Source organism: Coffea arabica, chromosome 2e (assembly GCF_036785885.1).
Source record: "Coffea arabica cultivar ET-39 chromosome 2e, Coffea Arabica ET-39 HiFi, whole genome shotgun sequence".
In the NCBI taxonomy this organism is placed as follows: domain Eukaryota; kingdom Viridiplantae; phylum Streptophyta; class Magnoliopsida; order Gentianales; family Rubiaceae; genus Coffea; species Coffea arabica.
The window spans coordinates 28,821,733-28,833,436 of record NC_092313.1 but is presented as its reverse complement, the minus strand read 5'-3'; the positions used below and the strand labels follow the sequence as shown (position 1 = coordinate 28,833,436).

General features: G+C 34.9%; 1 protein-coding gene across 4 annotated transcripts; it reads left to right on the top strand.

The window, feature by feature from the left end:
* The first annotated feature begins 1,613 nt into the window (after positions 1–1,613).
* Positions 1,614–10,770, top strand: LOC113732311 (phenylacetaldehyde reductase). Of its 4 annotated transcripts, none has more exons than XM_027258010.2 (7): positions 1,614–1,901; positions 3,083–4,784; positions 5,971–6,140; positions 7,884–8,072; positions 8,840–9,002; positions 9,764–9,950; positions 10,421–10,770. In XM_027258010.2, exons 2-7 carry the CDS (start codon positions 4,661–4,663, stop codon positions 10,569–10,571), a joined length of 984 nt encoding a protein of 327 aa, XP_027113811.2. In that variant the 5' UTR covers positions 1,614–1,901; positions 3,083–4,660; the 3' UTR covers positions 10,572–10,770. The 4 variants fall into 4 exon arrangements, with proteins under 4 accessions (XP_027113811.2, XP_027113812.2, XP_071936380.1 ...); XM_072080279.1 differs by having other exon boundaries at positions 1,629–1,901; positions 10,424–10,770; XM_072080281.1 differs by lacking the exon at positions 1,614–1,901 and adding an exon at positions 7,819–7,846 and having other exon boundaries at positions 3,369–4,784; positions 7,990–8,072.
* The last annotated feature ends 934 nt before the right edge of the window (positions 10,771–11,704 follow it).

Genomic DNA, 11,704 nt, shown 5'->3' with positions numbered 1-11,704 from the left:
TTTTTAAAAAGTTGGATCTCGAAATGCGACAGACAATTTTAGGACGGAGGGTGCAACTCTTTTGCCAAGTTTCACACGACTGGCGTGTGCAGTGAGCTAGGATATAGAAGAAGCAGTCGTCAGAAATGATGAAATGGTGTTATTAAATTTAAACCACATTCAAGGGTGTGGACCAGTTTTCTAAATGGAGTTGCCATCATCAAGTCAATTCCCATTTCTCAATCAGAGAAGGATTTCTAGCCAATCAAAAGCTTTCTTAGATGCAAAAAGACCGCTGCGTGTTAAAGACCGCTGCGTGTTCAAGGGTGTGGACCAGTTTTCTTACTTCAGTAAGAAAATGTCAGAAAAAAAAAAGTTAAAGACCGCTGCGGTCCTTTTCGTTCTTTATTACGAAGGGGGTTTGTTGACCTGGTATTCGGTGGATATTTCTTGAAATGGGCTTCAGATTTAGTTTTGCCAGAAAAGTAAAATTAAATTGAAAAAAGTATTTAAATGTAAGAAAGGCAATAATATAAGTGCATGCATTATTTTTTAAAAGTGTGCATGCATTTACATGATAAAATAGGTGCAAATTAGGCGAAGTAACCAATATTTAACTAAAACTCTTGCAAAAAACCCACAAACTTTGTCAGGACTAGTTTCTAGTTCAAGTAGTTTGTACTTTTTAACCCGAAAAAATGGAAAAAAAAAAGGAGAATGGTTTATCCTGGTAGTGAATTTAAAAATTGTGTCTCTAGACTTGGAATTGTATTGAGCAAAGTCAAGAACCTTGTTATTTTTTCATATGCAACCGCCAAATTTTGGATTTAGGCTAAATTGCATTTTAACCTCTATAGTTTGGTATTTTCTCACATAACCCCCATAGTTTAAAAACTATATATAACCCCCTCATGATTTGAGTTAATGTGTCATTATTAGTTTTTTCGTCAAAACTAACAGTTAATATTAAAAAGTCAAACTAATAAATTGACAAATTTATCCCTTCATTACTTGTTTTTTTTTTTCCTCCAAACATCAAAAAGAAGAAATTGGAATAAAAAATAGATAAATAAGAACTAGAAAATACTATTAAAGATTTGGTTTAAAAACCTATAATGATATTCATAGTAAAAAAGATTTGGTGTTTTTTTGTTTCTTATTTATTTGTTATATCTTTACCTTCCATATTTTTTGTTTCTTGTTGATTTATTTTTATTTCCCTTCTGTCTCTTTTGTATTTGGAAACAATTAAGGTTTTGTAAGCCAAAATACAAGTTTTCAAAGTCATCTCTTCTCTTTCCAAGAAAAAAAAAGGAAAGAAAGAAAAGGAAAACAAGAAAAAAAAAGTAGTGAAATGGTGAATTTGTCAATTTAGTAGTTTGAATTTGACTTTTTACTATTGACCGTTAGTTTTAACAGAACAAGCTAAAGTGACACAATAACCCAAACTACGAAAGGGTCATATATAGGTTTTTAAATTATAGGGAGTTATGTGATAAAACATCAAACCATAGGGTGTAGAAGGTAATTTACCATTGTATTTATTGTTCATTTCTATTTTACACTGATCAATTGACCTTGATAAAATGGGATGTGACGCGATTATACCATACGTATGTCAGCGATGATGCATGCAAATTGCAAGAATACATATGGATCTCCCCAGTCTCCCAGTAATCTCATATCCAATCTTTCGTCTTCTTCACCATAGCTATATATACACCATATATGCCTCCCTCCATTAAGTCCAGAAGTAAGGCAAACAGGTGACAGGTTCACACACAAAAATATTAACAAAATGAGTGGAGCAGGAGAAGGGAAAATGGTGTGTGTGACCGGAGCTTCGGGTTACATAGCTTCATGGCTGGTGAAGCTGCTGCTCGAGCGCGGTTATACTGTTAAAGGTTCAGTTCGAGATGCCTGTAAGTCCAGTTTTTGTTCTTGATCAACTATCTTAGTGGCTTGTGCAGTTTTTGATGCCCTGTTCTGATTGTTGTTTAATTGCTCCTGGAATCTAACATTTTAGGGTAAATTACTTATAACTATATTTTAGGGTGATTTTATATAATGCTAGTTGGTCCCCTAAGATTTCAAAATAGCCACATACCCCCATAGTTATATGTAAAGCGGAAAATGATGGAATGCACAATTAGTTACGGCATTTATACCAAACGCGCTCTAAAAGCGTGTGATAAAGTCTTAATTTCAATGTAATTCTCTTATATATAATTGTCCACTTTATCCCTCCTGTGATTTTTATATTTATCCATATAATCCACTTATACTTTTATAGAAGGTAATTAAATTGTCGATTTAGCATTTAAGTAAAAGTACTAATGGTATTTCAATTAACGACATTATATAGGCTATTCTCCATCAAGTTTCCGCTTTACATAAAATCATAGTGGGTGAATTGGATATTTTAAAATGTTAGAAGGGTCATGTGGCAACAAACAAAGCCACAGGAGGATTATATGTAATTTGCCCAACATTTTTATTCAACTCTGCAGTGTGAAATTGTTTTGTAGCTCCAGATGATATTCTTGCAACGGCTAAATGCTCCCCATGTTCTGTTTGCTCAAAAGAAAATCACATGCAAAAAAAAAAAATTGATGTGGACCAACCTAATTGATATTTGAGTAGCTGAAACTATATAATGTATACCTTAACAGTAATGTTTCATGCTCCAGATACAACGATCAAGTTACACTAAAAAATCTTTAGCCTATCGAATCTATATCCTTCTTCTGAAGGACTGAGTTTGTTATAAAAATAGTGGTAGATGGCATACAATTGTCCCTCTGATAATTATCTCAAGAATTAATTGTTATCAAGAAAGTTACAAATGTACACATCTTAAAACCAGAAATCATAGGGCTATGATATTATTGTGGTCATATTATGTTGCCCGTCAATTTCTTTTCGTTTTTCCCCGCTTGCCTTTAGCTAGTCAAATTTATCATTGCTTTGAGGTTCGTTTATTATTGCTCTAAGTCCATTGCTTCTTGAGTTGCGCCATAGTGAAAACATAGTACACTTTACCAAGGCGGCATGGTTTTGACTATAGCTGTCTGAACATTCTACTGATGCAATCATGACACAGATGATCCGGAAAGGACACAACATTTGACATCACTTGATGGAGCTAAGGAAAGGCTTCAGTTGTACTCGGCAAACTTACTAGAAGAGGGATCGTTTGATGCAATAGTCGAGGGATGTGAAGGGGTTTTCCATACTGCATCTCCAATCAAACTTTCATTCAGCAATCCAGAGGTACATTTGCTTTACAAGATTGGAAATTCTCTACTGTCTACAAAATCTGCTATTTATCTCTTGAAGTTTGAAAATCGTAGCATACTTTCTGATTTATAATTGTGCGACTTCTTTTAGTATCTTCCTCTGTTGCATTTTTACTGGCTTTTTTGGGTGATAGTCTACTCCTCTATATGTGATTTATGACAAGGTTATAACTGTAAAGGCAAAAAAAAAAAGAGTTAGACTCAAATGTTTCCAATCATGGTTCGCCATATCGGCCGATACCGATACGTATCGGCCGAGTCGTATCTGGAACAGAAGAGACCGATACGATACCGATCCCCGAATCGCGGATATCACCATATCCGCGATGACTCGCTCTGACTCGGCCGATATTGATCGATTCGAATTCGTGATGCATGATATCGGCCGATATATCCGAGTCAACTCGGAGTCGACTCCGATATTTTTTTAAATTGTGTCTTTTTTAGTATTTTCTAATTTTAGTAATTTTTTCAAAATTTTTGAAAACTTTAATGTGTTATATTGTTCGTATCACCCGATATTCAACCGATATATCGCGACGGATGTGGAACAACTGAGACCGTGACGCGACCGCGACCCGCGATGGCGAACCATGTTTCCAATTCTATGGCTCTACGTTTTCTTTTATTAACCAAAGGGAGGAGATTAATGTAGCAATCAGGTCAAACACCTGAAGAATATTTCTTTACATTTGGTACATACAAAACTAATCTGTTCCTGCAGGTCATTCACAAAAAAGACTGTCGTGTGTTATGTGCTTTAGTCTCTTTTTAATCAGTATACATGATGTTTCTATGAAATGATCTGGAAATTGGTACTTCAGAGAAACAATTCAAAGGGTGTAATGTTGTGAAATAAAAACATTAAGAGCCATAAACATAGCAAATGGTCCACAATTGGGCAGTAGATTGGGTCCGACTAACTATTTTCCTGGGTAAGTCAGTCAGGGTAAGGTTATAGAGCAAGCTATAAGCTTGTCCTGGAGCAAATGAATCCCTGCTTTGACCAACTAATTATTCAGCCAGTGTAGAGCCAATAGCTTTTGCGTGCCCATACCAGAATGAATAAGAAGCTTATAGAAACTACAATATATGTTCAAGCATCTGCAAATTATATGTATCTTCATTTGTAAGTTGATTAACTTCTATTAATGATTGTGCCTTAAAATGGGATGTGACGCGATTATACCATACGTATGTCAGCGATGATGCATGCAAATTGCAAGAATACATATGGATCTCCCTAGTCTCCCACGTAATCTCATATCCAATCTTTCGTCTTCTTCACCATATATATATATATACACCATATATGCCTCCCTCCATTAAGTCCAGAAGTAAGGCAAACAGGTGACAGGTTCACACACAAAAATATTAACAAAATGAGTGGAGCAGGAGAAGGGAAAATGGTGTGTGTGACCGGAGCTTCGGGTTACATAGCTTCATGGCTGGTGAAGCTGCTGCTCGAGCGCGGTTATATTGTTAAAGGTTCAGTTCGAGATGCCTGTAAGTCCAGTTTTTGTTCTTGATCAACTATCTTAGTGGCTTGTGCAGTTTTTGATGCCCTGTTCTGATTGTTGTTTAATTGCTCCTGGAATCTAACATTTTAGGGTAAATTACTTATAACTATATTTTAGGGTGATTTTATATAATGCTAGATGGTCCCCTAAGATTTCAAAATAGCCACATACCCCCCATAGTTATATGTAAAGCGGAAAATGATGGAATGCACAATTAGTTACGGCATTTATACCAAACGCGCTCTAAAAGCGTGTGTGATAAAGTCTTAATTTCAATGTAATTCTCTTATATATAATTGTCCACTTTATCCCTCCTGTGATTTTTATATTTATCCATATAATCCCCTTATACTTTTATATAAGGTAATTAAATCGTCGATTGATTTAGCATTTAAGTAAAAGTACTAATGGTATTTCAATTAACGACATTATATAGGCTATTCTCCATCAAGTTTCCGCTTTACATAAAATCATAGTGGGTGAATTGGATATTTTAAAATGTTAGAAGGGTCATGTGGCAACAGACAAAGCCACAGGAGGATTATATGTAATTTGCCCAACATTTTTATTCAACTCTGCAGTGTGAAATTGTTTTGTAGCTCCAGATGATATTCTTGCAACAGCTAAATGCTCCCCATGTTCTGTTTGCTCAAAAGAAAATCACATGCAAAAAAAAAATTGATGTGGACCAACCTAATTGATATTTGAGTAGCTGAAACTATATAATGTATACCTTAACAGTAATGTTTCATGCTCCAGATACAACGATCAAGTTATACTCAAAAATCTTTAGCCTATCGAATCTATATCCTTCTTCTGAAGGACTGAGTTTGTTATAAAAATAGTGGTAGATGGCATACAATTGTCCCTCTGATAATTATCTCAAGAATTAATTGTTATCAAGAAAGTTACAAATGTACACATCTCAAAACCAGAAATCATAGGGCTATGATATTATTGTGGTCATATTATGTTGCCCGTCAATTTCTTTTCGTTTTTCCCCGCTTGCCTTTAGCTAGTCAAATTTATCATTGCTTTGAGGTTCGTTTATTATTGCTCTAAGTCCATTGCTTCTTGAGTTGCGCCATAGTGAAAACATAGTACACTTTACCAAGGCGGCATGGTTTTGACTATAGCTGTCTGAACATTCTACTGATGCAATCATGACACAGATGATCCGGAAAGGACACAACATTTGACATCACTTGATGGAGCTAAGGAAAGGCTTCAGTTGTACTCGGCAAACTTACTAGAAGAGGGATCGTTTGATGCAATAGTCGAGGGATGTGAAGGGGTTTTCCATACTGCATCTCCAATCAAACTTTCATTCAGCAATCCAGAGGTACATTTGCTTTACAAGATTGGAAATTCTCTACTGTCTACAAAATCTGCTATTTATCTCTTGAAGTTTGAAAATCGTAGCATACTTTCTGATTTATAATTGTGCGACTTCTTTTAGTATCTTCCTCTGTTGCATTTTTACTGGCTTTTTTGGGTGATAGTCTACTCCTCTATATGTGATTTATGACAAGGTTATAACTGTAAAGGCAAAAAAAAAAAGAGTTAGACTCAAATGTTTCCAATCATGGTTCGCCATATCGGCCGATACCGATACGTATCGGCCGAGTCGTATCTGGAACAGAAGAGACCGATACGATACCGATCCCCGAATCGCGGATATCACCATATCCGCGATGACTCGCTCTGACTCGGCCGATATTGATCGATTCGAATTCGTGATGCATGATATCGGCCGATATATCCGAGTCAACTCGGAGTCGACTCCGATATTTTTTTAAATTGTGTCTTTTTTAGTATTTTCTAATTTTAGTAATTTTTTCAAAATTTTTGAAAACTTTAATGTGTTATATTGTTCGTATCACCCGATATTCAACCGATATATCGCGACGGATGTGGAACAACTGAGACCGTGACGCGACCGCGACCCGCGATGGCGAACCATGTTTCCAATTCTATGGCTCTACGTTTTCTTTTATTAACCAAAGGGAGGAGATTAATGTAGCAATCAGGTCAAACACCTGAAGAATATTTCTTTACATTTGGTACATACAAAACTAATCTGTTCCTGCAGGTCATTCACAAAAAAGACTGTCGTGTGTTATGGGCTTTAGTCTCTTTTTAATCAGTATACATGATGTTTCTATGAAATGATCTGGAAATTGGTACTTCAGAGAAACAATTCAAAGGGTGTAATGTTGTGAAATAAAAACATTAAGAGCCATAAACATAGCAAATGGTCCACAATTGGGCAGTAGATTGGGTCCGACTAACTATTTTCCTGGGTAAGTCAGTCAGGGTAAGGTTATAGAGCAAGCTATAAGCTTGTCCTGGAGCAAATGAATCCCTGCTTTGACCAACTAATTATTCAGCCAGTGTAGAGCCAATAGCTTTTGCGTGCCCATACCAGAATGAATAAGAAGCTTATAGAAACTACAATATATGTTCAAGCATCTGCAAATTATATGTATCTTCATTTGTAAGTTGATTAACTTCTATTAATGATTGTGCCTTAAAATTTTATGCAGTACACTTATCATTGTCTGTTTCTCAAATTGTGTTTATGGATTTTTATTTAAGTAACTTTGTAGAACTTTGATTTTAGTCATTTCAATGAACAAGGTTGACTCATAGACACTAAAAGAAATTGCAACATGCATTATGTGTTCACGCTAAAATCTGTTCGCAGGATTCATGGGAGCTACACCTTTTATATTTTCTGTCTGTCCTGTTCAAGCCAGAACAGAATTTCATCGGTTGATATTTGGTACCAAACGGTTTAATTGGTGACCACATCTGAGACTTATTTCAGTTGTTCCTCTATCGGTCTTAAGTAACTAATATGGGAAAAAACAACAATAAAGGACCTGAGAACTTATTTTTGCAGCAAGAGGAGATAAGACAACTATATGCATCCTTTAGCTAAGTAACTAAAGCTGTAGGTTTACAGCATTTGTGGTGAAATTCTCAAACATAATACCAGAATGATAAGTTTTTTGCAGGTTAAAAGCATAGTCTTACCTATGACTGGTAATGACTTCCTTTTTTACTTGGTTTGATTTCATAGGCAGAACTACTGGAACCTGCAGTAAGTGGAACACTGAATGTGCTGCGGTCATGTGCAAATTCTTCTTCTGTCAAAAGAGTAGTTATAACATCCTCTATGGTTGCAGTTTCAGAAAACAGAGAATTAAAGGAGGATGTGGTAGTTGATGAAAGTTGGTTTTCCGATCCATCATACTGTGAGGAGCAAAAGGTACACATATTATCTGTCTTCTTCCAGTAAAATCTAATATGGAATGCTGGAATTCTTTAGTTTTAACTTGTTATTGGGACACATATGAGGAGTTAGCCCAGCTGTGGAGATAATTAAGTTAGGATCTTCATGACTTGGTGGTACTTTAATAGGCAAAAAGAAGGATATTTTTGTGACCAGAATGGTCAGTCCCTTTCTTTCCTTCTATCTAAGTAACAACTTAACTTTAATGAAAAATTAATAATGTAGTGTGGAATAGTCGAGGAAAGAGCAATATGAAAGTTTTCCTACTCAATTATGCATCTCTTGCATTATCAAACTCTATACTATTGTCTGAGAATACACACCTAGAATATTTGGTTGGTCAGTTGAAAAGGAACTTCTGCTATAATATCATGAATATGGCTCTATGTGTTCAAGTGTCAAGGTCCCTTGTAGTTTTGCTGTTAACTTGTGGATTAAGAGATCAGATGATCAGGATATGTCGACACTCTGGTGCTTTGCATCATTCCTTGAATATAAAAAGTTTACACCATTGCTAGGATCCTTGAGAAATCTACTTATTCACTTAGAGCATAGCTTGTCCTAGGAAATGAGGATACTTTCACTCTGTGGTCTGTAGCTACAGCAATAATAGTTCCAACTGATGTTAGCTGCTGGTTTTGTCAAATTTGTATAAATTTATAATGTTACTTCTTAAAGTTTACAAATCTAATTACTTTCTGCTACCATCTTACCAACATTTACTGATTTTTTGGTGTTGATAGTCTTGGTATGAACTTTCAAAAACCATGGCCGAGAATGCTGCATGGAAATTTGCAAAGGATCATGGCATTGACGTGATTACAATTCATCCAGGATTGGTCATTGGTCCTCTCTTGCAGCCATCTGTTAATTCGAGCGCTGTTTTGTTCCTCAACCTATTAAAGGGTTTGTTTCAAAATTTATTGAATCACCTTAGTAATCATTGTCTAACTGACTCTTCCATCTATGTTAGTTATAGCTTTATTATGCACCACAACTTTCTTTGTTACAGTAGAACAAAAAACTTATGACTAATAACATTTCAAGGCACTGCTGGCTAATCACATGATTGACAGACATAGGTCAGAATGTGAACTGATATATCAAGCTATAAACTCTGACCAGCTTATGATGTTTTAAAGGTTTGCAAGACAATCTTTCATCTGAAATTCACGTTGTGTGCATCTTCCTTTCAACAACATTGAGGTTCTATGTGATTAACAGGAAGGAAAAGAAATTTTTGGGTGGTAATTGTGAGGAAAAATTTGTTAGGAGTAGTCACTGTTTATGTTGTTCAGACTTGCTAAAGCTTGTTTATTCCTCACATAAATAAATAAACTATCCTTTGAAAGAGAAACCTAACTCTAAATCTGAGAAATTCCAGGGACAGATTAGCTAGTAGATTGTTGGGATTAATCTTTCTTATTATTCACCAATTATCTGAATTGTCTCAACTAGTTCATTCCTCACATCTCCCTCCCCTCTGTGGCTTTGCTGATACTAAAACAGAACAAAGTAGTACATACAACACATTTCTTCTGGAAGGCCTCTAAATTTGACTCTTTTCATGGCAAACAACATTGTATTTAATTGTATGCACAGTTTCACTTATGTTGCTGAAGAGCCTGCAAAAAAATGTGTTTAAAGATCTTAGGTGCCAAATGCAGGGGTTGAACCATTTCCTAAGGCAACATGTAGCTGGGTTGATGTTAGAGATGTTGCCTATGCACATGTTCTTGCCCTTGAAACCCCTTCTGCAAGTGGAAGATATTGTCTGGTTGAAAGATGTGCAAATGCCTCTCAGATCATCAAGATTTTGCATGAGCATTACCCAACTCACCAATTTCCTGATAAGTAAGTCTTGTTTTCCTTGTTTAGGTCTTTACAGGCTTTTGCTGATGGCCTTGTATACGTCCAAAATGTATCACATATTTTTATACTCTCTTTTAAAGGACACTAAATCCTAAATTTTCTGCCTTCTTTTTTTTTTTCTTTTGGTCTCATGTTCCATAAAAAATGAGCTCTTTCTCAGGTTGATTTCTAGAAGATGGTCTTCTTTGGACTAGGATATATCACCAAATTGGCTTTGTCTCCAAAATAGAAATTCCGTTTTAGGCTTTTTTTTAGAAAAAAATAAATTTCATTCATATCACAACTAAAGTTATCTTTTAAAAGGTCTTTTGAAACTTCGTAAAAAAGGCACAATTTACAGTAGATATGAGGCAATTGTCCAGTAGATTTTCAAGCATTTGAATTTACATTTGCATTTTCATTACCTAAGCTTTATTTATGTTTGCCATAATTGTGTATTGTCCCGCATACAGCAGAATGTCAAACAATACCAACCTTATCAGCCCAAACTACAGAGCCTCCAATGAGAAGGCAAAAAGGTTGGGAGTTCAATTCACTCCTTTGGAGGTCAGCCTAAAAGATGCTGTTGAATTCTTCAGGGAGAAAAATTTAGTCAGTATCTGAGCTATGGCATTGATTTACTATTGTATTCAAACTATTAAATTAAATAAACCAGCTAGTTATCTCAGCTGGCAGGGGTCACCCTGTATGTTTATTTGTCCCACCATATTTGAGTTATTATTCCCACCATTTATGTGGATTTATTTGTAATATATTTCTCATAAACTGTGAAACATGGCGAAATAGCAGACTATTTCTTGCATGTCATTATTCATTTTTTGCATGTAAATTTGAAAATAGGAAATTCAACTTTTCATTTTTTCAGAGTGGGCATTTTCTTACAAGCCTGTTGTATGATTTAATCATGGGTTTTCTTCCGCCTCTGTGCTTTTGTTATGCAAGCTGTGGAATACCTAGGAAAAAATGGAAATCCCTTTTAACTCCAAAGCCAAATTCCAACTAATTGAACACAATCTGATTCTGAATACAAAGCCGGGGGGGGGGGGGGGGGGGGGGGGAATAAAAAAGAAAAAAGAAAAAGGAGGATGCAGGTATTTTAGAAGTTCCCTTCTAGCTTTTGAAATGATTGAATTTTGACAAAAAGCATATATGCATGCTAAATTTACTGTAACAACTAATAAGAAATGGCAAACCATTTTCAAGAAAAAGCTTGCGAATCAAGATTAAAATGAACTTACATTTATTAAAGAGAAGCATTTTCTAAAATTCAAGAAATACTAACGTATCCAAAACAAATTCAGTACTAAAAAAAATTAGGCCTCCATGGGCAGCATGTCAAAAGTGGATAGCTTTTGGCGCTAGTCAGAATGTAGTCAAAAGGTATTTTTCATGTCAAAAAACGGGATACCTATTAAAAAAGTTTTTTTCATGTAGAGACATATATGCTACATAAAATAGGACCTGTCTAACGGATGTCCTCTTCGTTAATATATATTTTTAGATGTTATATTTTTAAAAATATAAAATTAATTAGAGAAAGTAAATAAAATAAGAAAGAATTATAGGTAAGATTAAATAAGAAAAATATATAAATATAAAAATTATTAGTATGTGTATATATGTAGACACCAAAAAAATTTCATAAATCATTTTATGATTTGTTAATAACTATTATTATTTATTTTTATTTATTTATCTCTATTTATATTTTTACCTTTTTTTTAAAAAAAATCATT

Excerpts from the sequence above, each read along its gene's own strand:
- LOC113732311 (XM_027258010.2), top strand. The coding sequence starts at position 4,661 with ATGAGTGGAGCAGGAGAAGGGAAAATGGTGTGTGTGACCGGAGCTTCG. Across the intron at positions 4,785-5,970 it reads AGGTTCAGTTCGAGATGCCT|ATGATCCGGAAAGGACACAA; the intron begins GTAAGTCCAGTT and ends ATCATGACACAG. Across the intron at positions 9,951-10,420 it reads ACTCACCAATTTCCTGATAA|CAGAATGTCAAACAATACCA; the intron begins GTAAGTCTTGTT and ends TCCCGCATACAG.